The following is a 26686-nucleotide window of genomic DNA, read 5'->3' as shown; positions in this document are numbered from 1 at the left end:
AGCGCTCACAGCAGTCGATCTGTAGCCTAGCAGCATGGGAAACACCGCCGATATTTAATTGATTTTGAGATTATTATCGTTTCAGTGCATGGAGAATGGAGATCAAACAGAACTTATCAGGGTAAGTTCAAAATCATAATTAAAGCTGGAAATAAGGTCCAGGTTGTTAAAAAACACTGAATTCTCCTTTCACTTTTTGAATTTGAGCACAAAATTAAGTTATTCGTCAAAAGATATTTGGTGAATCAACATTGTCAGGACGTGACTCAGAAACACATGAACTATCTTACAAATGACAAAATACACTAAAAGATTAGAATCTGGTCTGTCTGAATCAAAGTCCAGATTTGTCCTATGTGCTTCTGACAGCAGTGCAACACTCTAACTGACACATGACTTTATCCATTATAACACCACGATGAAATGTCAGGAGGAGAAACCAATAAAGACGTTCTGCAGAGGTCAGCGAGAGGAGGCAGTAAGAGAGATATAGAGAGGGGAAACCAGAGGAGAGAGAGGGGGCGCAGAGAGAGAGGGGCAGAGAGGGAGAGATACAGAGAGAGGGGGGCAGAGGGGGAGGGAGAGAGACAAAGAGGGAGAGATACAGAGAGAGGGGGGCAGAGGGGGAGGGAGAGAGACAGAGAGGGAGAGATACAGAGAGAGGGGGGCAGAGAGGGAGGGAGAGAGGCAGAGAGGGAGAGATACAGAGAGAGGGGGGCAGAGGGGGAGGGAGAGAGACAGAGAGGGAGGGAGAGAGAGAGAGAGACACAGGGAGGGAGAGAGAGCATTTGTGTATATTATAACCTGAAGGCATATAGCCTACTGTATGTCACTCTCCTCTCCTTCTTTGTTCAACCCGTTCTCACTGCTCTCATCAAATACTTATAAGCAGAGATGGGAAAAGTACTGACATTCTGTACTTGAGTAGAAGTACAGTTACTTGTGTAAAAAACTACTCTGGTAAAAGTAGAAGTACTGATTCAATTATTTTACTCAAGTAAAAGTAAAAAAGTACAGGCTCTGAAATGTACCCAACGAGTAAAAGTAAAAGTATTTTTACCGTATCTTTCTGAATGACTGAACCTCACATCATAGAATATAATTTGAGGATAAAAGATCCCCTACAAATGTTTTACACATCTTAAAACTCTACTTTAAATAGTGTGCTATGGTTTTTCCACACAAAAAACCCCCATTAAAATCATATCTAGTCCTCCCTCATTAATATTTCCATGATATATGAATGTGCAAATAGTTAGACAAGTTTAACTGCTGGATACAAGGTGTCCCTTACAAAGTGCAGAATCACAATACTCGAGACTGATATGATACTGATACCTAATGGATAAGGAACTGAATGTCCACAGGTTGATCACATTCACAAATTCAAGGTTTATTATTAAGACAGAACTGTCTCTGGTGTTAGAACACCACCATATTCCATATTAGCTGAATGTTGACAGTGCACAAACTGAATGTATGTGTTAGAACAACACCATAAGGGGCCATGCGGTTATTTAAAAAAGAACGCTAACTCTGGAAGCAGCGAGATGAAAATCCTCCTCTCCTGGGAGAAGACTCGAGGTGGGAGGAGTGAAGAGGAGCAGGGCGCTTTTCCTGTTAAACTTTCCTCAGCTTTCAGCGCCCAGAGCGCTGCGCTAAAAAAAACACCACCAGCTTTTAAACGCGATGAAATGCTTCTTGAAAGAGATGCGCGCTAAGCGCGTACTTACAGTATAGAGAATGAATTGCAAATAGAGGAGCGCTAATAAGTGCTGGCTGTCTGCACGGCTCCTAATGTCTGCGTGTGTCTCCCCTCAGAGAAAATCCATGTTTCTCTTCTTTGTCCACGCCCCGGAGGAGTGCCAAGTCATACTATTGGCGGAGCTGGAATGAGCTTTTATCAGCAGCGCTGGGAAACTCGTCTATATACTTCTGCTCCGTTCTCCCGTTTCTACTCGTTTTTAAATTACATTCTCGTGCATTTAAACAAAAGTAACGAACCTGTTTTGAAAATGTACACAAGTAAAAGTACAGATACTTGTGTTAAAATGTAACGAGTAAAAGTAAAAAGTCGTCAGAAAATTAAATACTCAAGTAAAGTACAGATACTCGAAAAATCTACTTAAGTACAGTAACGAAGTATTTGTACTTCGTTACTTCCCATCTCTGCTTATAAGTTTGGTCACGCCCCCTTAGCATCACTTGTTAACACACTGAGTACCACTTTTTCCTCATTAGTCAACGTGCAGGGTAGGCTATTCACCTTATTTTTTAACGCCCCTATGGGCGGACTCTACTTCCAGAAATTTGCGTACTGCGACAACATTTTTATAGCCCACTGCCCAGCCACTTCTCCGGGAAATGGTGCTCTTCAGTCGGCCTCTTTTAATGTCCACTAACCTAATGTCCACAAAGTGATAACACACCTTTAGCCAATGCTGCATGACTGAGGGGACAGTGAAGGCAGCATGAGCAGACTCACTGACAGGACAGTGAAGGCAGCACGGGGTGACTAAGGGAGCACGGGGTGACTCACTGACAGGACAGTGAAGGCAGCATGGGGTGACTCACTGACAGGACAGTGAAGGCAGCATGGGGTGACTCACTGACAGGACAGTGAAGGCAACATGGGGGCAGACTCACTGACAGGACAGTGAAGGCAGCACGGGGTGACTCACTGACAGGACAGTGAAGGCAGCATGGGGGGCAGACTCAGTGACAGGACAGTGAAGGCAGCACGGGGGGGCAGACTCACTGACAGGACAGTGAAGGCAGCACGGGGGGCAGACTCACTGACAGGACAGTGAAGGCAACATGGGGGCAGACTCACTGACAGGACAGTGAAGGCAGCACGGGGGGCAGACTCACTGACAGGACAGTGAGGCAGCATGGGCAGACAGTGAAGGCAGCACGGGGGGGGGGCAGGCTCACTGACAGGACAGTGAGGCAGCATGGGCAGACAGTGAAGGCAGCACGGGGGGGGGACAGACTCACTGACAGGACAGTGAAGGCAGCACGGGGGGCAGACTCACTGACAGGACAGTGAAGGCAGCATGGGCAGACAGTGAAGGCAGCACGGGGGGGGCAGACTCACTGACAGGACAGTGAAGGCAGCATGGGCAGACAGTGAAGGCAGCACGGGGGGCAGACTCACTGACAGGACAGTGAAGGCAGCATGGGCAGACAGTGAAGGCAGCACGGGGGGCAGACTCACTGACAGGACAGTGAAGGCAGCACGGGCAGACAGTGAAGGCAGCACGGGGGGCAGACTCACTGACAGGACAGTGAAGGCAACATGGGGTGACTCACTGACAGGACAGTGAAGGCAACATGGGGGCAGACTCACTGACAGGACAGTGAAGGCAACATGGGGTGACTCACTGACAGGACAGTGAAGGCAGCATGGGGTGACTCACTGACAGGACAGTGAAGGCAACATGGGGGCAGACTCACTGACAGGACAGTGAAGGCAGCATGGGGTGACTCACTGACAGGACAGTGAAGGCAACATGGAGGCAGACTCACTGACAGGACAGTGAAGGCAACATGGGGGCAGACTCACTGACAGGACAGTGAAGGCAGCACGGGAAGCAGACTCACTGACAGGACAGTGAAGGCAGCACGGGGGGCAGACTCACTGACAGGACAGTGAGGCAGCATGGGCAGACAGTGAAGGCAGCACGGGGGGGGGGGCAGGCTCACTGACAGGACAGTGAGGCAGCATAGGCAGACAGTGAAGGCAGCACGGGGGGGGGCAGACTCACTGACAGGACAGTGAAGGCAGCACGGGGGCAGACTCACTGACAGGACAGTGAAGGCAGCATGGGCAGACAGTGAAGACAGCACGGGGGGGGGCAGACTCACTGACAGGACAGTGAAGGCAGCATGGGCAGACAGTGAAGGCAGCACGGGGGGCAGACTCACTGACAGGACAGTGAAGGCAGCATGGGCAGACAGTGAAGGCAGCACGGGGGGCAGACTCACTGACAGGACAGTGAAGGCAGCATGGGCAGACAGTGAAGGCAGCACGGGGGGCAGACTCACTGACAGGACAGTGAAGGCAACATGGGGTGACTCACTGACAGGACAGTGAAGGCAACATGGGGGCAGACTCACTGACAGGACAGTGAAGGCAACATGGGGTGACTCACTGACAGGACAGTGAAGGCAGCATGGGGTGACTCACTGACAGGACAGTGAAGGCAACATGGGGGCAGACTCACTGACAGGACAGTGAAGGCAGCATGGGGTGACTCACTGACAGGACAGTGAAGGCAACATGGGGGCAGACTCACTGACAGGACAGTGAAGGCAACATGGGGTGACCCCCCAGACAGGACAGTGAAGGCAACATGGGGGCAGACTCACTGACAGGACAGTGAAGGCAGCATGGGGTGACTCACTGACAGGACAGTGAAGGCAACATGGGGGCAGACTCACTGACAGGACAGTGAAGGCAGCACGGGAAGCAGACTCACTGACAGGACAGTGAAGGCAGCACGGGGGGCAGACTCACTGACAGGACAGTGAGGCAGCATGGGCAGACAGTGAAGGCAGCACGGGGGGGGCAGGCTCACTGACAGGACAGTGAGGCAGCATAGGCAGACAGTGACGGCAGCACGGGGGGGCAGACTCACTGACAGGACAGTGAAGGCAGCACGGGGGGCAGACTCACTGACAGGACAGTGAAGGCAGCACGGGAAGCAGACTCACTGACAGGACAGTGAAGGCAGCACGGGGGGCAGACTCACTGACAGGACAGTGAGGCAGCATGGGCAGACAGTGAAGACAGCACGGGGGGGGGGCAGACTCACTGACAGGACAGTGAAGGCAGCATGGGCAGACAGTGAAGGCAGCACGGGGGGCAGACTCACTGACAGGACAGTGAAGGCAGCATGGGCAGACAGTGAAGGCAGCACGGGGGGCAGACTCACTGACAGGACAGTGAAGGCAGCACGGGGGGCAGACTCACTGACAGGACAGTGAAGGCAGCACGGGCAGACAGTGAAGGCAGCATGGGGGGCAGACTCACTGACAGGACAGTGAAGGCAGCACGGGCAGACAGTGAAGGCAGCACGGGCAGACATTGAAGGCAGCACGGGGGGGGGGGGGCAGACTCACTGTGGTCACTGTTCTCGTCCTTGGTGCCATTGATGGTGCCGTCAGGCTGCATCTGCAGGTAGAAGCCCTGCTCACTGAACAGACGCGTCACGATCCCCTTCAACTGCGGCTCTGAGAGAGAGACACAGAGACACAGGTTAGCACTGCACACACACACGCACGCACGCACGCACGCACGCACGCACACACACACACACACACACACACACACACACACACACACACACACACAGGCTGAAGAGTGGCACTACACCCTTAAAGACTGGGACACACAAACCCAATTTCAAAGAACTAGCAGCAACGAAGGCCGACTGTTGCGTCCTCTCACGTCTCCTGTGTCGGAGCCAAAGATGTGCACTTGAAGACACCACAAAGACTCAACTAGCATGTACGTTCTGCGCCTGTGTGAGACCTATAGGACTGCAGATATACTGTGCAAATCAGATACTGACCACTTAAACAGTTTCATACTACAGTAGTACGTAATACTTTTGATTTGATTTGACCTTTATTAATACAGGGGTGACCCTTGAGAGCATGCTCTCATTTGCAAGAGCGCCCCCTGTTACAGTCAAACATTAATAAAAAGTTTAATTTTTTTTACAGACAGACAAGATAAAGACAAATAAAAACAGATGATAAAAATGCATCACGTAAAACACGGGCACTCGCCGTACAAGGTAGGTGGCTCTTCAGCAGGCACATGTAGCACAGGCCTGTTTGTGTACAAACATGATTTTATGAGAAATCATCAGATTTTGGTCAAATAAAGCTTTTTGCCATTAAGTTTTCAAGCTCAGAAAGTTTAGGGTGACAACAACCAGAACTAGCTTACTTTGTCCAACTCTGAGGCTGTTTTTCAAAACATTTTGTTGTTGTTGAAATAGTCAAGACATAAAGGGGTGTATCTCATTCAATCTTTGGAGTACAAAGATAATTTTAATATCACCAGAACGCTTACATTTCCCTCTTTCCAACACCCTATAAAACTCAAAATGTGTTTTGGGGTCAATGTGACTGAGCAGGTCACAAATATGGTCACTTTTGGCTCCAAATAACCAAGATAGCGACGGTGAGAAAGTCAAACGCGAGGCATTCAAATCGGGAGTCCCCAAACTAATGGATGACATCACGGGTAGCTGTGTCCATATTTGTATACAGTCTATGGTCCCGCCACAGACAGCGTCCTGTGGCCAGGTCGCAGGTTGGAGCCCTGCCATGGCGAGCCGCCCTGCGTTCCATCACATCTCTCTGCCCTTGAGCAAGGCACCGAAGCCCTCCTGCTCCCTCGCTGTACGTCCCTCTGGACGGACCGGAGCGGTGGCCCAGTGCTGTGTGTGTGTGCGTGTGCGTGTGCGTGTGCGTGTGCCCGTGCGCGCGTGTGCGTGTGTGTGCGTGTGTGTGTGTGTGTGTGTGTGTGCTCCAGATGACAATGTGGGGCAGAAGGACTCAGCAGGAGGAGATGGAAATAGAGCAACAATACAGAGACTAATGTGGAGCAGGACGTGAGCTGTGCCACTTACAGCCTGACTGACAGCAGCCTGGACCCAACAATAAGACACTTACAGCCTGACTGACAGACAGCAGCCTGGACCCAACAATAAGACACTTACAGCCTGACTGACAGCAGCCTGGACCCAACAATAAGACACTTACAGCCTGACTGACATTAGCCTGGACCCAACAATAAGACACTTACAGCCTGACTGACAGCAGCCTGGACCCAACAACAAGACACTTACAGCCTGACTGACTGACAGCAGCCTGGACCCAACAACAAGACACTTACAGCCTGACTGACAGCAGCCTGGACCCAACAACAAGACACTTACAGCCTGACTGACTGACAGCAGCCTGGACCCAACAATAAGACACTTACAGCCTGACTGACAGCAGCCTGGACCCAACAACAAGACACTTACAGCCTGACTGACTGACAGCAGCCTGGACCCAACAATAAGACACTTACAGCCTGACTGACTGACAGCAGCCTGGACCCAACAATAAGACACTTACAGCCTGACTGACATTAGCCTGGACCCAACAATTAGACACTTACAGCCTGACTGACAGCAGCCTGGACCCAACAATAAGACACTTACAGCCTGACTGACATTAGCCTGGACCCAACAATAAGACACTTACAGCCTGACTGACAGCAGCCTGGACCCAACAACAAGACACTTACAGCCTGACTGACTGACAGCAGCCTGGACCCAACAACAAGACACTTACAGCCTGACTGACTGACAGCAGCCTGGACCCAACAATAAGACACTTACAGCCTGACTGACAGCAGCCTGGACCCAACAATAAGACACTTACAGCCTGACTGACTGACAGCAGCCTGGACCCAACAACAAGACACTTACAGCCTGACTGACAGACAGCAGCCTGGACCCAACAACAAGACACTTACAGCCTGACTGACAGCAGCCTGGACCCAACAACAAGACACTTACAGCCTGACTGACAGACAGCAGCCTGGACCCAACAACAAGACACTTACAGCCTGACTGACAGCAGCCTGGACCCAACAATAAGACACTTACAGCCTGACTGACAGACAGCAGCCTGGACCCAACAATAAGACACTTACAGCCTGACTGACAGCAGCCTGGACCCAACAATAAGACACTTACAGCCTGACTGACAGCAGCCTGGACCCAACAATAAGACACTTACATCCTGACTGACAGCAGCCTGGACCCAACAATAAGACACTTACAGCCTGACTGACAGCAGCCTGGACCCAACAACAAGACACTTACAGCCTGACTGACAGCAGCCTGGACCCAGCAACAAGACACTTGACTGACAGCAGCCTGGACCCAACAATAAGACACTTACAGCCTGACTGACTGACAGCAGCCTGGACCCAACAACAAGACACTTACAGCCTGACTGACAGACAGCAGCCTGGACCCAGCAACAAGACACTTACAGCCTGACTGACAGCAGCCTGGACCCAACAATAAGACACTTACAGCCTGACTGACAGCAGCATGGACCCAACAATAAGACACTTACAGCCTGACTGACAGCAGCCTGGACCCAACAATAAGACACTTACAGCCTGACTGACAGCAGCCTGGACCCAACAATAAGACACTTACAGCCTGACTGACAGCAGCCTGGACCCAACAATAAGACACTTACAGCCTGACTGACTGACAGCAGCCTGGACCCAACAATAAGACACTTACAGCCTGACTGACAGACAGCAGCCTGGACCCAGCAACAAGGCACTTGACTGACAGCAGCCTGCCAGCATATGGAGGGGCTATCGCAGCTGAGACGGAGGGGCTCAATTGTGGCAGCAGATTGACTGCTGTTCACAGGCACAGCTAACGTTATGCTTCATGCATATCGATGCGATTTCCGTTTCCCCATGACTTCTTCTCTCTTTTTTCCTTGCCTTTCTCTAATCTGGAGAGCACTGTCGCCACCTAATGGGTCGGTAAAATAGGTTATACACATTCAACATGCCCCAAAATTTTACAGGAGATGGATCTGGCTTTGATCCACGTCCCACCGTCAAAAAACGCAATTGACGACTTTAGTCGTCATTGGCACTCAGCGTTACTATCCGAATTGATGACTAAAGTCGTCATTGGCACTCAATGAGTTAACCAATACTGTGTCAAGGGCCACATATAGTATATTTTGAGAGACAAGCCGAGGGCCGCTTAAAATCGCAATCACAATTGGCCCCCGGGCCGGACTTTGGACATGACTTTGGACTTTGCCAACACAGTCAACTTAGGTGTGTCAGTCACTCAACTGGGATATTCCTATTTCCCAATACAAATGTAATGTGCCATTCATCTGATTTCAAAGCAGCGTGTTGGTGTTCCAAAGAACGTCACCAAACATGTCTGAGATTGATATCACTAATCCAGTGGAATATTGTTTCTTCCTCAGAGTCTATATTTACCGTGTGCGTCACACTGGTTTGGGAGGATGTGCCACTTTTAACACATTTGTGAGCGAGCCTATGGAACAAAACTCAACACTAACAACACCTTGTCCCTGTCACTGCTGCTGCAGCCAGAGGTGAGGAAACACTCCCTCATTAAAAACGCCCTTTTGCTCCACATTTCAAGTCACATGCACTGGATCAAGCTTATTTGCTGAAGTGCAGGGGCGCTATCTTGGTACAGGCGATATCCCCTATTTGCGCTTAATGATAGCAGTCCGCCTTGCGCAGGTGTCCAGGTGTTATGCCGAGTTTTGCACCCCCGCCCGGCAGCAGCTAAACGCATCCCCACCTCACGGGTGCATATTGTAATGATTTATACATAAATGTAACTGTTTAAAAGTGATATAATTGTCTGGGTATACGTGACCTCCCTGTTTTCTAAGTTAAAACACCCCCGAAATATGGTGGGGATGCAATTCTCGGCGGGGATGCGGAAAACGTCCACGGCACGTGCCGCAGACGCAAATTAGAGCCGTGCCAAATCATCTGCGCCCCCAAAATGCCAGCGCAAACGGGATTTGGATGGTCTTAAGCACCAGAATTATTCACAGGTGTGACCAAGTAATGCCTGGGCGTTACATCATTCAAACCAATCAGATTCCTGTGTCGCGCCGTTTGCGCGAGGCATGCTATTGTTGTGCCTCAATTCAATAATCTGAATTGATAACCTCCTTTAATGTAATGTGTATTACTATTTTTTTAAACTTTTATGATGCTTGTATGTGTATTGTAAATGTCATGTTTTTATGTATTTGTATTTGTATGTAAATGTATTGTAATGTATATTTTATGTGGACCCCAGGAAGACTAGCAACCACTGTTGTGGAAGCTAATGGGGATCCGAATAAATGAGAAAATGAGAAATATGCTGTAATTCTCTCCATGCGTAATAGAGTGGACTCACTCATGCTGAGGACAGAGAGAGATGGAGAGAGCTTGTTGACAGATCGTCTGTGGTGCCAACGACCCTCCGGGTTATGGGATAGGTGAAGGTGAATAGCCTATGTCCATTGTCCAACAAGTTTTCTCAATTCATTTCCTTCTTTGCAATGTGATAAAAGTTTCTCAGTGAGTTATAGTTTATTGCCTCACTGAATTATCTGCTAATACCCAATTTTAGCAGCAGAATTTGATGTCCTGGCGTGGCACGTCCGTGCGTAATGACATATCCAAAAGGAATTTGACTCTGCACTGCGCTGCGCAGCACGGAGATTATGGTGTGCTCAAGCACAGCCGGGTATTTAGCGTGTAAGAGGTGCTTTTAAAAGCTCTTAGCGCAAATTAATTGCGTGCTGCTGACGATAGAAGTATATCCCCACATTTTTGCGCCTGGTTTGGCATGTGGCACGCCTATGTCCAGTACAATTATAACAGGCATGTGCTTGTGCACGTTAAACGACGATAGGGCCCCAGGACTCTTACCCCACCGACTTCCCACCCGCAGACTCAGCCAACTGTCTCTGTGGAACCTCTGACCAAGCCGGAAGTACTGCTGCCGGGAATAGAGAGCCGCATGGATGACGTATTTTTGTAGTCAGAACGCGGAAGTCCCGGACTTCCTGGTTCTTCACTGTTTCTGTCTATGGGATTTTTGCCGCGATGCTTCAAATAAGGTCTCTGGGCAAGGCAAGCTTAATCAAACGCGAACCAGAGTTCAGTCGGATAATCTTCACACATGAGGACCACTTTCATGATTTTTGAAGCGTAAATGCGAGCCCTAGAAGTAAAAAGCTCGAGCTAAGCTAATCCAGAACTACACACTGTCGCATAGGCTTCCACGTCACGTCAGCGCTCAACCTGGACTGTTGTTGATGTGTGCACTGATTACCCCGGGCTGAACGGGCTGAACCAGGTGAGGGAAAGAGAATTTCCGTGTTCGTCCTTTGAAGTGGTGACGTTATTGACGTATATATCCCCATTGACTCAACAGTGTAGTCTCATTTAGCCGTTTGCTAACTAGCTGCCCTTTTAACGGCACGTAAAAGCTTCAAAACTCATAAAAGTGGTCCTCGTGTGTGAAGATGATATTACTAAACACTGGTTCGCGTTTGATTAAGCTTGCGTTGCCCAGAGAGATTATTAGAAGCACGGCGCCGAAAACCCATTCAAAACTCCCATAGGCGAAAACTGTGAAGAACCAGGACTGTTGGCATCGATGATTTCCGGACTCGTTCCTGCGGCTCTCTATTGAACCCGAGACTCTGCGGCCTGCGGTGGTAGGCTATACTAGACGCCAGGATTATCAATTTAAAGGAAACATATACGAGTCCTATTGAAGACATTTTGTACTTTTGTCTTGTGGTGAATTAGCATGTTAGCACATCATTAGCATGCATGCAAACGGCCAGGTATTGATCAGGTGATTGATCAATAACAAGCCTCACCAACATGCTCAGCAGGAGACTCGCCAAGTGCTGTACAGTACTTTTAACACTGTGGGTTCAAATCTGCCTCCTGATCACGCATCGCCAAAACAACACACTCCAACCAGTTCAACCTGTTCTGTCAATCATTCTGTTTTCTCGCCCCATGACCCAAACAGACCATAACCAGGTCTGGTGATGGGTTTGCAGATCAAATCCGCAAACTTTAAAAAAAAAAAAATGAAAAAAAAAAAACTAGAATAGAGTCTGGATCGGGATTAACATAACTTTCAGGGAAAGAGCACTCATTCGCCAAACCTGCTTGCTTCAAGGTTACAAAATTTCTTCCAATTGCACTTTATAACTAAGATGATATAGGGAAATGTAGTGGAGTAAATGTATCCATTTTATTTAGTAAATGTAGTGGAGTAAAAGTGAAAGTTGACAGAACTAGAAATATGTAAGTAAAGTACAGATACTTGCCCCAAAAACACTTAAGTACTGTAACTAAGTATTATTACTTTGTTACATTACACCACTGGTTACGCACGACAGTAAGCATGATCGTAGTCACCCCTCAAAAAGCCTGCCCTGGATCTGTTTTCCTGCCTCCGCTGCTAATGTCTGCCCCGCCCTCCGCGGTGTACCATGTGACCAGGCAGAAATGCTACAGAATCATCTTCTAAAGAAGCCGTTTGTTCTATTGCCAAGAAAGTGTGCAGTGAGTCTTGCCAGCGGTGGCTAGTCAGCTAATGAGAGTAACGGCTCATAAATGTATGAATGTTGAAACCTATCCAAACATCTCGTCCCTGCTTGCTGTGAAGTTTCTCCTCTAAACATTTTCTCAAGAGGGAATTCTGCTGAAGTTGACTTTTGGCTTGATATTCTGCAGGAGTCGACATTTTCCTAAAGTTTCCAACATTTTGTTTGTTTGTTTGTTTTGTTTGTTTGTGTGTTTGTTTGTTTGTTTGTTTGTTTAGGAAGACTCTGGAGGAAAATGCAGTCCACTGACATCATCACATGAGAGGCTGGAACAAACTTTTGGCCAATTTAGGATCAGCTGGCATACGCAGTGGGAGGAGTTAGTTAATTCAAACAGCCAAGAGGCTTTTCTAACAGGCAAAGAGAGGCCTGCTTCACACCATACATACCTTTCAGACACCGCAACTATGGAAACCACAGAGTCCTACAGTATGTTACTATGGTAACCACTGTATTCCAGAGTACTGATCCTGTTACTATGGTAACCACTGTGTTCTTAAGTGCTGGTAACAAGTAACTATGGTAACTATTAACCGGTACCACACCCAAGTAAAGAATCAAGGATTCCTGGACAGCAAAGCAGAAGTTGAACATCTGACGGTCCAGACAGGGGCTGATCTCCAACCACGATGAGACGGCCTACAGGAAAGAGGCGAGTGCCCTGCGCAATGGTGCCAGTCCAATCACCTCTCCCTGAATGTCTCCAAGACCAAGGAGATCATCATGGACCACAGAAGGGTGGTGTCACCATCTATGGGACAGCGGTGGAGAGGTTGGACCATTTCAAATACTGGGAGTCAGCATCCACCAGGACCTGACATGGGCCAACCACGCCTCCACAGTCATGAAAAAAGCCCAACAGCACCTCTACCGCCTCAGGCGCGTAAAGATCATTTGGAGTAACGGCACAAACACACTGGATGCGACAGTGGTGCCGCGTGTCAATTCAGCTCGAGCAGGAGCATGTCCATTCGCACCAGAAGCACTCTGGTCACAACTTGTACCGATTTCCTGCCTGGCGTGACACAATCGCTCACGGCTCACGCAAAAAAATAGATCACATGCAGAAACGGTCGCCGCAAGCTGCCGGGCGCCGTAGCCGGTCTGAACGGTCTAATTATGTTAACAAGGGCACCAAAAAGAAACTGCCTGCGCTTCCAGATGTTTTACGTCGCTTCAGCATCCTGTGTGTTTGCACCGTGAGCCCGCAAATCCCCAGAGCTTTCTACCAAGGCACCATATTAGAGAGGCTGCTGACAGGCAGCGTCTCCGTCTGGTCCGGCAGCTGCACCGTCAAGGACGGCAAGGCGCTGGAGCGAGTGGTGCGCTCGGCCGAGCACATCACGAGGTGCGGACTACCCAAACTGCAGGAGGTGCCTCAGGAAAGACAAGAAGGTCATCAAGGACTCAACCCACCCACACAATAGCCTGTTCTCCCTGATGCCCCCCTGGGAGGAGACGACCCTTTAGTGTGCTAGAGACACAGACGCTATGTTCACTTGAGTTACTATCTTTACCATTTACTATTTTTACTTACTGCTTCTTTTTTTTTATACTTGTGTGTACTTATGTTCTCTACAAATAAACAACTTGAACTTGAACTTGACTGGGAGCCAGACCAGGTGGTTCACTGGTGTGTGTGTGTGTTGCAGACCGTCCTGTCACCACGGAGTCACAGGTTTGATCCCCCAGTCTATCCATGTGTACAGTCCTGAGCCCTGCACTCTCACTGTGGAGGGAGCGTAAAGTTGATCACAGAGCAGTGTCTGTCAGGCGAGTTCGAGGGTTCGCTCTGACTCATTCTGTCATTGCTCCCTCAGCCTGACCGGCTCACTTCATCTGATCTTAATCTGATCTTAATTTGATCACTTCATCTGAGCTCACACTGATCTTTAAAGGTGGCCGTATTTAACTCCAAAGCATTTGTAAATTTAACACATTATTTTCCCTCCAAACAGCCGCTAGTGTGCTTGTAGTTTTATTCCAGTTAGTGGAGTAAGCTAGGCTTAGGTAAGCTAGGCTTAGGGTTGACCCGCTGCAGCGGCGTATGTGCAGTACAAATCGGATTCTAGCCGGCCACAGACTCAAAATGCTTCTGTGGTACATCTCTGTTGAGCTCGGGCCGGACCGATGCGGGCTCGGTCCAGTCCGAGCCTGAACTTTTCAAATCACAGAGATCATCAGGAAAGCCACTGAGCAACCATCACATGGGTGCAGATGGACCTGGAATCCCTGGTTGGTTCTCGCTAAAGTATTGAAATTGAACTCAGGCCATGTTTCCTCGTGCTGCACAACAGTAAACACTCTGAATAAGGACGTGTGTCTACATAGCGTTTATAGAGTTTTGTTGGTTGTTTTGTGTGGAAAAAGGGCTGACTGCAGTGCTTTCTGTGAGGAGAACGTAAAAGCGGATGATAATGTTACCTGCTGCCAGATCACGAACCAGCACGAATTAGCACTTCTAGCAGACAATATTTATTTGCAGTAGGTTGGACTAATTGTAATGCTCTACTGTCTGGTCTGACTAAGAAAACATCTAGTTGGTTACAGCTCGTACAAAACGCAGCAGCGCGTGTTCTCACAAAAACGAGAAAGAGAGCTCACATTAGCCCAATCTTGAATGCTCTACACTGGTTGCCTGTCTCTTACAGAATCCATTTTAAAATGATTGTATTGGTTTTGAAATTGCTAAATGGCTCTGCCCCATCGTATGTCTCTGCTTAAGATGTATGTGTCTGCTAGGTCTCTTAGGTCCTCTGACTCTAATCTCTTGGTTGTTCCTCAGGTCAGGACCAAGAGGCACGGTGAGGCAGGTCAGGACCAAGAGGCACGGTGAGGCAGGTCAGGACCAAGAGGCACGGTGAGGCAGGTCAGGACCAAGAGGCACGGTGAGGCAGGTCAGGACCAAGAGGCACGGTGAGGCAGGTCAGGACCGAGAGGCACGGTGAGGCAGGTCAGGACCAAGAGGCACGGTGAGGCAGGTCAGGACCAAGAGGCACGGTGAGGCAGGTCAGGACCAAGAGGCACGGTGAGGCAGGTCAGGACCAAGAGGCACGGTGAGGCAGGTCAGGACCAAGAGGCACGGTGAGGCAGGTCAGGACCAAGAGGCACGGTGAGGCAGGTCAGGACCAAGAGGCACGGTGAGGCAGCATTTGCTTATTACGCCCCTAAGTTGTGGAACAGTCGGCCAGAGAGTCTCAGGGGCTCTAAATCTGTGGACATTTTCAAGCAAAATCTTAAGACACATTTATTCACCATTGCTTTCTCTTGAAGTGTGTTTCCTTGTTGTTGTTGTTGTTGCTGTTGTTGCTGGTGTTGTTGTTGCTGTTGCTCACTTTACAGGTCCGGTCCACGTACTGTAACTACATGTGAACTATAGTTGAATAGAGTCACTCCACTTTACAGGTCCCGTACCATGTAACTACATATGAACTACAGTTGAATAGACTCACTCCACTTTACAGGTCCGGTACCATGTAACTACATGTGAACTACAGTTGAATAGAGTCACTCCACTTTACAGATCCCGTACCATGTAACTGCATATGAACTACAGTTGAACAGACTCACTCCATTTTACAGGTTTGTTACCATGTAACTACATATGAACTACAGTTGAATAGACTCACTCCACTTTACAGGTCCGGTACCATGTAACTACATGTGAACTATAGTTGAATAGACTCACTCCACTTTACAGGTCCGGTCCATGTACTGTAACTACATATGAACTATATATAGAGTTGAACAGACTCACTCCACTTTACAGGTCTGGTACCATGTAACTACATGTGAACTATAGTTGAATAGAGTCACTCCATTTTACAGGTTTGTTACAATGTAACTACATATGAACTACAGTTGAACAGACTCTCCATTTTACAAGTTTGTTACAATGTAACTACATATGAACTACAGTTGAACAGACTCACTCCATTTTACAGGTTTGTTACAATGTAACTGCATATGAACTACAGTTTAATAGACTCACTCCATTTTACAGGTTCGTTACAATGTAACTACATATGAACTACAGTTGAACAGACTCACTCCATTTTACAGGTTTGTTACAATGTAACTGCATATGAACTACAGTTTAACAGACTCACTCCATTTTACCGGTTCGTTACAATGTAACTACATATGAACTGCAGTTTAACAGACTCACTCCATTTTACAGGTTTGTTACAATGTAACTGCATACGAACGTCATTTATAACTATTGGTAATTACTGTGTAATTACATTTGGTGTTCATCTGTATTTCCAAATAGTTCATTATGTAACTAGGGTACCTGTAAAATAAAATGCTATATGGACAAAGTCTAAGCCTAAGCGTGATTCTACGAACCCACCTGGTTTCCGCCGTACAGGCCGTTTCTTCCCGCTGCAGAACCGGACTTTGCCTAAGACGTTAAAGAAGTGTCTCTCACACACCGACCTCGGGTCTTTAGTGGGACTCGTTCGCCTCTTGGCTGTCCCTCCTTGTACCTTTTCGCTGTTCGACTCCCGGGCTTGACGCTTCGCTCGGAGTAGGTTGCTGGCGACCGCCGCCATCTCCCTCCAAGGTGGGCAAATCCACCGAGACTTAAATATCTGATCCTGGTTTGTCTCCAAGTTCAAGGATTTTGCTTTTATTGCAAAACGGCTGTCATGTCACTCCCTGATTGGTGGAAACCGCCAGGCTTCTGATGTTTCACCTGGTGAGTCTCAGAAACTGATTGGTGGCAGAGGTTTGTAGATAAAAGTCTTCTTAAAGTTGTTCCATGATATGAAACGGCTTCAAAACACTATAGATCCATTTTGAGAAACGTATTACCTGATATTTACATGAACTGACAGATCCATGAATTCTGAGATAGTTAATTACTTACTTTATGTTCCACAGTGGTTTTTACTTTCATCCCAGCAATCATTTTTCCAACAGTAGACGACATCACTTTTTTCAAACTGTAAGTTCTGGAAAGTCTTTAGTTTTTAGGTGAACTTATTGTTGGTTGTGCCGGCCGGTCCATCGCCTGAGTCTCACTGAGATGATCCGAGACGCCGGCCTGGTTCTGAACATGGCACAGAGCAGCAGCAGGACGGACGTCGACGTCGTTTACCAGTTTGTCTCCGCTCCATCTCCCGCTCTGATGGCGCTGATGAAGGAAGGCCGCCTCTCCATGATGCGTGCGTGGACGGAACACAACGTGGTTTCAGCAGCTCTGTGTGAACGATTCATCATGGAAACGTCTAGCCGTGACCCCAAATAGTCCACAATTCGACTGCCAATCTCACAATCGAATGGATCGAAGGATCATTCCGGCTATATGGGGGTGCTGAGTGTCTGATTTCACATAGAATTGTTTGGTTTCTCCCAATAGATCGTGATATATCGCCTATTTTGGTATAATATCAGCCTATTAATACTGTAAAACTAAGTCCTAATTAAACCAACAAACCAAACAAGCTCATGACAATGGATTTTCTGATTGCCAGTTGGTCTTATTTAAAAAAAGAAGAAAACAGCCAAATCCGATTGGAGTGACAGAATTCTGAGTCGGGTACATCGGAGTTGCGATAAAAATGTATGCTGTCACACTATATTCAGTCATAATCAATCAAAAGGGCTGAGCGGTTTCATCTCAACGCGTTCGTGATCCCAGGGGGTTTTGATGACATGCATTTATCCCCGCGTTCGTGATCCCAGGTTTTTTTTTGATGACATGCATTTATCCCTCGTCCATCTTCCTACATCCGTCCTCAGCAACTTTCAGAGTTGGTGGAGAGTCCGCGCGCAGTTTGCTCTCCACGCAAAGAAAAATGGCGGACAAACGCCCCGTCGACACGGTGGCCAATGTGGGAACCCCGGCGAGTTGAAGACGAAAGCGTCGGCTCGCATCAACGATCCATGAAGTCTGAAGATATTCCCAAAGCCTCCGAGGAGCAGGAGGAGAGACGACTGGTGGACCAAAATAACGCATGAGTCGTTCCTCAGCTTCTATTCTTTTCAATGCTCTCCTCTCCGATCCTCTCCTCCTCTTCTCAATGCGAGCTACTGTATGTGATGATGAGAGGCTGACAGAGAGGGAAAGAGGGGGGGGGGGAGGGGGAGGGGCCGAGCAACAGAGAAATAGAGAGAAAGTAGAGAGAAGGTAGAGCGACATAGACACCAATAGCAGAGAGAGAGAGAGAGAGAGAGAGAGAGAGAGAGTGTGCATGATAAGGAGAGTAGAGCAATAACAAGAAAGAGAGAGAGGAGCGAAGGTAGAGAGACTGCGAGAGCAATAGAGAGAGAGAGATGAGAGAGATGAGAGAGCGAGCAATACAGAGAGAGCAATAGAGAGAGAGAGATGAGAGAGATGAGAGAGCGAGCAATACAGAGAGAGAGATGAGAGAGATGAGAGAGCGAGCAATACAGAGAGAGCAATAGAGAGAGAGAGAGATGAGAAAGATGAGAGAGAGTAATACAGAGAGAGCATAAGTAGAGAGAGAGAAAGAGAGAGAGAGAGAGAGAGAGAGAGAGAGAGAGAGGAGAGAGAGAGAGAGAGAGAGAGAGAGAGAAAGAGAGAGAGAGAGAGAGAGAGAGAGAGAAGAGGAGAGAGAGGAGAGAGAGAGAGAGAGAGAGAGAAAGAGGAGAGAGAGAGAGAGAGACAGGACAGAGTAGAAACATAAAAAGAGCGGAGAGAAGATGGAGAGAGAGACAGAGCGGGGGGGAGGAGGGTAGATGGACATGGAGGGAGAGTGGAGGTGTTTTAGAAGCTGAGTTCCTAAAAATAATCTGCTGGTTGGATGTTTCTCCCACATTCCAGATTACTGGTTACCTACATGTAGTCTCTCCCCAGACTCAAACATGACGTTGAATCGCTGCGCTCCGCACACTACATAAATGAGTCTGTGCCACTTCACAGCCACTTCTGGGGTTTGAGGGCGGGTCTGGGTGGGGGGGGGGGGGGGGGGGGGGGGGGGTTGAAACTGAATGAGTGACAGGTCGTAGCACCAATGACAGAGCGGTTCGAAAAGTGGGCTGGGCCTCCACTGTCATCTGATCGCAAAGCCGTTACTGATTGGGGGAAGACTGAATCCACCACTGGCCAAGTGAACGGTTCACGTCCGACCCCAGCTGGCTGAGGGAAAGTGTCCCAGACCCAGAGAGAGATCTGCAGCGTGCAGTAATGTAGTGTACAGTATCAGACCCAGAGAGAGATCTGCAGCGTGCAGTAATGTAGTGTATCAGCGTCAGAACTCTCATGGGTCTGGCGTTGAGACTACTGGTTACCTGGTGAGGCAGCTGGATTCGGGAGATCATGATCATGCCAGAATCGGTATCCTCTACTGGCAGCTACGGGCGTGGTTTAGGCGTGACAACAGCGAGAAGCGACTGTCCATTCCCAACAATAGCGCCTCCTACAGAGGCTCACGTAGATTACTTATATCTGTGAGTATTTCTTCATTGAACAAAGAGCAAAGAACGACATAGTTTTTCCTCAGACTGCGACTTCTCGTTGTCTTTCTTCTCCGGTGCTGTCCGTCTATGTGTTAAACTCATGGCACCTGATTTGATGTAGCTCGTGAGAGCTAGCAAAGAATATAATTTGCACGATACAATTATATTCGAAAAGCCATCCTTTAAAGCCTTGTGCATCTTTAAATGTGAACTCTGTCGTCTCTAACCTGCACGAACATCTACTGGGCTGAAGAACCAGCGTACCTCCTGTTCTCACACAGTTCTCTCTTCACTCCTCACCATGTCTGTCCATCTCTCTCTCTTTGTCTCCCTCTGTCTCTCTCCCTCTCCCTCTATCTCTCTGCCTGTCTGTCTCTCTCCCTCCCTCCCTCCATCCCTCCCCTCCATCTCTCTCTCTCCCTCTCCCTTTCTCTCTGCCTGTCTGTCTCGCTCCATCTCTCTCCCACCCTCCCCCCCCTCTCTCTCTCTCTCTCTCTCTCCTCCATCTCTCTCTCTCTCTCTCTCTCTCTCTCAACTGTCTCTCTGAAAGGGAGCCAGGTTCCTCCCATGCTGAGCTGTGGTTTGGAGCAGAGATGATTCACACGGAGGAGCTGTGAACATCACGTCAGCATGGAAGACTGGAGCTTCACAACATGCCTGCTCTCTGTGGTTTCACACCAAAACAATCCGCTAAGCTGGTATAATGAGCCTCCGTGTGGATACCTCTCTGTGTGGAGCTTTCTTCATATCAGCAATCTGAAAAGTATATTGATATTGAAATATGTTTTTAGGAAGCAAAAACATTAGGTTTGGCCTAACAGAAATCCATTCAGTATTATTTACATGAACGACAAAGGCTTCTTCTTCATGGGTTATTTTTGACTCCCACTAAATCAGAAACTGCTGCTTCACCCAGCTAGTAGTCACTTGATAACTTCCATAAAATGAACAATTTCACTTCTGTTTTTGTCGCCGACGTGCATTTTATGTTCAAAATAATAGTCTCAAGATGCTGCCACTAAAATAGTGTTGAAATATCTTGAATTAATTTAGTGAAATGTTTGATGGGACTACATAGGCTATTTATGAGTGCATTACTGTCTCATTTATTTGGGAGATAGTATAGACCAGTGCTTCTCAACCACTGGGTCATGGCCCATTAGTGGGCCCCGCCAGCGCCTTCTAGTGGGCCGTGAAATATTTTCAAGTTGAAGCTCAGAAAATGAGTGGAAGAAAAGTCCGTGTTTGAGGAGCTCTTGGTTCTGGTATTGGCAGAAACTAGAAATCCAGACGTAGTAGGTACCAGCCATGCTATGCTGCTAGCTCGCTGGGAAGTCATAGGTGGAGTTTGACTTTTAGCTCTGGGGGGGGGGGGGCACTTCTGCAGGAGACACACCTTTGCCGGCACGCGAAGCCAGATTTAGAGGAATATCTCATTTTAAGGCTGGCATCATCATGGTCTCTCTCTAATGATTGTTTAATAAGTATAAGAATGGAAATTTAAGAAATATTAGAATATGAGTAGAATTACAACACATTAATACTCATTATTGTATGTTTAGTAATGTAATGTATATTATATAGTGCTTCACTGTTCACTGTTGCTTTTGACCGTGCTCAAAGACACTTTACAAATACAGGATTAAAACAACTTTAATAAAGAGAGAAAATATTAAAATAGATGAGAGAGAGAGAGAGAGAGAGAGAGAGAGAGAGAGGAGAGAGAGAGAGAGAGAGAGAGAGAGAGAGAGAAATATTATAGGTCAAAAGCAACAGTGAAAAGGGCTTTTTTGGAAAGATGACATAATGATTATGAAAGACAATGAGTTTTGACCTGTCAGATGTGACTGGGGAGGGCATTCCAGAGGGAGGGGGCAGCTGCAGCAAGGCCCTGTCAGAGGCCCCCCTGTCACAGCTTTAGCAAAGAGATACCTGTGATTCTTGTCAAAGTGGATATAAATTGTATGATCATATTCAGCCAGACAGTGAGATGAAGATTTACAATGGTGAAAAAAAGAAAAAAAAAAGAAAATAGAAACCCCCCCCCCCCCCCCCCCCCATTAACTCATTGAATGCCAATGACGACAGCTGTCGTCAATTCAAATACTGACGTAGAGTGCCAATGACGACGGTTGTCGTCAATTGCGTTTTTTGACGGTGGGACGTGGATCAATCCCTGATACATCTCTGGTACAACTATTGTAGCTATTGGAGGTCTATAACCTATTTTACAGAACCCTTAGGTGGCGACAGTGCTCTCCACATAACAGAAAGGCAAGGAAAAAACAAAGAAGAAGTCGTTATGGAAACGGAAATCGCATCGCATCCGTATGCATCGATATGCTGAAGCACGTTACTGCAGCTGTGCCTGCAGCAGCCAATCTGCTCCCACAATTGAGCCGCTCCGTGTCGGTTGCGACAGCACATCTGCACATCCACACCGTGGAGTTGTTATTATTCTCAACTGGAAGCATCGTTGCCGGTGACAAACACACGCGGAACGCTGTAAAAAAGCCTGGCTGTTCCGCACCCTTCACTGTGCGCACAGCAAACTCAGCAGAGAGCCACCACAGACAGGAGGAGGAGTGTGCAGTTGAGGCGAGGCGAGGCGGGGCGGGGCGGGGCGGGGCGGGGCGGGAGGGGGGGGGGGGGGGGGGACGCAGAGCAGCACGCAACACCCAGACAGACCCAGGCAGCAGGACAGGATTGACAAACGCAAGCCAGAATATCCGATACCCACCAGCAGCAAATCAAAACCAGCAAGAAGCTGCAACCAGCAGCGCACGCAGGGGCCAGCGCTGCTGGTTGTAGCTAAAAATATTATTCTGCCAAACAAAATTCCCTGGCCTAAACTGTTTTATTGAAGGAAATTATTTTTGAGGTGTGACTACATTAGAAAAGATTAGCTTCAGAGTCAGTGATGTGCTTGAAATGATTAATTTCACAAAAGGCCAATTATCTCAGCTTCTAGAAAAAAATTGCTTTTTTTGGATGAATCAAGCTATCTTCTCCGGCTCATAACTAAAGAACGGAAAATGGGATCAATAAACTTTTTTTTGCAGATGATAGAATAGAGTCTCATCGTTCTTTGTGCGTGTTCAGTGTTTACATAGTAATATCACACAATATTCTGTGGGCCTCGAGAAATCACTGAAAACGCTCTGAAACTCTGGCACTGGGAGCGTCCGTTCTCCAAAAGTGGCTGGCACTCAATGAGTTAACTCCGCCCATGTGGGAAGTGGGAGCAAAATGCCTCCAAAGTCAGCAAAGGTTTTGACAAAGGTAAATGGACATGACTATTTTCAAACGGCTCCCTTGACCTCCCACATCGAGATATCTGAAAGGAATCGGGCTCATTAGAACCACAAGAGTCTCTTATCTTTACAGCCATGTCTGAGATGTCCGCTACATAGGGTTTAAAAACTCCAGGGTCCTAAAGACATACTATTTCTGCATGCAGTGAATTCTCACGTTTTTTCTTTCTGCACACTGTTACCCAAAATGAAGAAAACAACGAAAATTAAAATGCATAATTTCAATGACTGAATGACTTGAATATCACCATGCCTCTGACATGCCTCTGACATGCCTCTGACATGCCTCTGACATGCCTCTGACAGTGGCATAACACAGCCCAGTTTTTTGTCATGTGCTTTTTTTCTCTCATTTATTTTGGAAGATGATCCTCTGAAATTTTGTAACAATCAGAAGTTACAAAAGGTTGAGAACCCCGCTGGTACACACGATATGCTGAGTTACCCTGTGACACGGTGAGAGAGACAGGGGGGGGGGGGGAGAGGGAGAGAGAGAGAGAGAGAGAGAGAGAGAGAGAAGGAACATATCAGGGAGGTTGGCTTGAGAGGGCGAGGGATAGCTACAGGACTACTTCTTGCTCGACCTTTCTTGCAGTGATATTTGGATTGTGCCCTTCAGATCCAGACGACCAATCACAGGCCCTCCTCTCTACATCCTGTTTCACTGCGTTGGCCTTGTTAGGCACGGCCAGCAGCCAATCATGCTCCAGTTCCCACCAGTCGCCGGTTTGAACAAACTCTTTGGCAGAATGTATACCGAGGCTTTCAAACAGTCCTATTCAGTTCAGCTGTCAGATCGTCATCCTCAGATATCTCCATTTAACTCATACAGGAAACGACATTTCACCTGGCAGGAAGTTACAAAGGTGACAGGATAAGTTCACCCAAAAATGCAGAATTCAGTCATTATCTACTCAGTCACCCCCATGTAAGGACGGGTGAAGTGTTTTAGTCCACAAAACATTTGTGGACTTTCACAGCAAAACACAGCAGAATTCTCCTAAACAATTGACGTGGAAGGTGACCAACTTTCAAACGTAAAACAAAACAAAACAAAACAATGCCTCCATATACTGCTCACTTGGTGTAATCCAAGTCTCCACAAGCCCTGCGATTCCAAGTTGACTTGAAAATACCTCATTTACACCCTGATTTTAGCTGAAATCTGCACTGTGTCAACTTGTCAGCTATTGTACTAGCAAACACTGAAACAGGAAGTAAGCTAGGGGCAATTTAGAATGGTTACGTTGTTGTGCGTCCTGGTGGATCACCTGGTAGCACGCATACCACGGAGGCTCGTTCCTTCGAGCTGCCAACACGGGTTCGAATCTGACCCGGGGTCCTTTGCACACATGTCATCCCCTCTCTCGCTCCACCTTTCCTGTCTGCCTACTGTCCTAAATAAATAAAGCCAGGGCAAAAATGCCCAAGAAATAATCAAAATAATAATCATGTTTAAGTTAAAACCATCTACAAACCTCGACAATTAAAATAATAGTTGCAGCCCTAATTCTTAGTGACTGCATGTGTGTACTAAAGTATGTAGTGTGTACTCAGGTACTCTGGTGGTTTAATGGTGTCATGCCGACATTCTCCTGCCCTCTGAGGAGGCAGTTTGTCTATTGATTTGGAAAACATACCGCACACACACACACACGGACATACGCGCACATACACACACTCACGCACCACACACACACACACACACAGGTGATAATGAGCCATGGGATCGATGCCCATGCTGCCACAGTGGATTTCCTGTCCTTCACTCTCCGCTGTGTGTGTGTGTGTGTGTTGTGTGTGTGTGTGTGTGTGTGTGTGTGTGAGTGTGTGTGTGTGTGTGTGTGTCGTGCGTGTCGTGCGTGAGTGTATGTGCGCGTATGTCCGTGTGTGTGTGTGTGTGTGTGTGTGTGTGTGTATGTGTGTACGTACCTGCATGTGTGTGTGTGTCTGTGTAGGCATGATGTGATACATCATCATGTGGGATTGAAATCATTCAAGTCTTGCCTTATTCTTGCATTGTATTTGGTGACCGACGTGCACGTTTTGACTCTATGTTTTAGTCTTTTTCTACTACATTGTTCTCAAGTACAGTATTTGTACTACACTCTACAATGTAGGTCAGTTTGTCTTGATGTATGATACTTGACACAATAATGACACTTGAAATGTAACTTCTTTGACATTCATTTGTCTTGTTGAAAATCTAATAAACACATTTAAAAGGAGAAGAAATAATTCAATCCAATTCTGCGCTTAACTGCTTAACTGCAATATTCCGATATTAACCCGATTAAGACACTACTCTGAATATGACACTTAATTGTGCTAAGCTAACTAGCTCTAGCTCTTTTTCTACTACACACAGAGAGAAAAGAAAGGCATCTATCTATCTTGTCGTCTTACTATCGCGGGAAGAGGACGAATAGGCGAATCTCGCAAAAAGTGTGTTTCCTCAACAGGTCATATAGTAATTGTATAGTATTACATTTTTTAAATAACCCTCGAGACCCAGCCCATGTAGCTTACTCAGCCCTATAGGTGTGTGTGTGTTGATGGAAGCAGACACACAGCATGCGACAGTGTTGAAGCAGCATTCCTCCACGGGACAGTCAACTCTGTCACTGTATCTGTGTGTGTGTGTGTGTGTGTGTGTGTGTGTGTGTGTGTGTGTGTGTGTGTGTATGTCTGTCTGTGTGTGTGTGTGTGTGTGTGTGTGTGTGTGTGTGTGTGTGTGTGTGTGTGTGTGTGTGTGTGTGTGTGTGTGTGCGTGCGCGTGCGTGTGTCCGTGTGTGGCTGTGTGTGTGTGTGTGTGTGAAACCAATCCTGTCTGTCTGACTCATCAGTTCATCGTCTCCTCCAGTCACTTACTGGATACGACAGACTTCAATTTCATTTTCATAACAAAGTATCAGAAACGACGCCAAGACAGAGGGAACGGCTCCTGGCATCAGAGAGGGTCTGAGACAGCACTTAAGAGCACGGCACTACTGAGCTGCAACTAAGCGTTACGCTCACTGTCCATTGTTTTCTCAATTCATCGTTCAGTTAAAATGTCAGAAAGTGGTGTTTGCCCAAAGCCCAAGATCACATCCTCAAATGTCTTGTTTGTCCACAACCCAAAGATAATCAGTTTACTGTCATAGAGGAGTAAAGAGACCAGAACATATTCACATTTAAGAAGCTGCAATCGGAGAAGTGTCTTCAATAATAATAGAAATAATAAATAATAATAATAATAATAATAATAATAATAATAATAATAAATAATAATAATCTCCCTTTCAAGTTTTCTTTATTGAATATTCTCTTGGCAGTTTATGTAACTGGAAATACGAGAATGTTTACAATGGATAAAATCAATGGAGTGCAGCATAAAAATATAAAACCACAATTTAGAATAAAAACAATAATAAATTGGTTAATCGTCTGTATTTTATTACAATAAGACTCAAACTTATTTATTGATTATCACAGTTGCTGATTAATTTAATAGTTTACAACTAACCGATGCATTGTTGCAGCTCTCCACAGGACGGTAAACGTCTATCATTGAAAGCCATACTGTCTGAATCATCTCTCTGAGTCACTTAGCGTTTAGCGGATACAACAGACTTCAATTAATTTAATATCAAAGTATCAGAAACAACAAAGAGGGAAGGCTTTTGGCATCAGAGAGGTCTGAGACAACACTTATAGACTCAGACAACGGG

At 47.2% G+C, this 26686-nt stretch overlaps 1 protein-coding gene across 1 annotated transcript in view; it reads right to left on the bottom strand.

The window, feature by feature from the left end:
* The window catches only part of LOC310776358 (fibroblast growth factor 12-like), a gene marked incomplete at both ends in the record, with an annotated part of 210047 nt that overhangs the window by 16138 nt on the left and 167223 nt on the right, over positions 1–26686 (bottom strand). Inside the window, one exon of the mRNA XM_083636554.1 lies at positions 5125–5235. Within this exon, the coding sequence (XP_083492680.1) occupies positions 5125–5235 (111 nt within the window). The remainder of the gene's footprint in view (positions 1–5124; positions 5236–26686) is intronic.

Source organism: Poromitra crassiceps (assembly GCF_964638095.1).
Source record: "Poromitra crassiceps genome assembly, chromosome: 5".
NCBI classification, from domain to species: Eukaryota; Metazoa; Chordata; class Actinopteri; order Beryciformes; family Melamphaidae; genus Poromitra; species Poromitra crassiceps.
The sequence above is the reverse complement of the archived record's forward strand: the minus strand, read 5'-3'. Positions and strand labels throughout refer to the sequence as shown.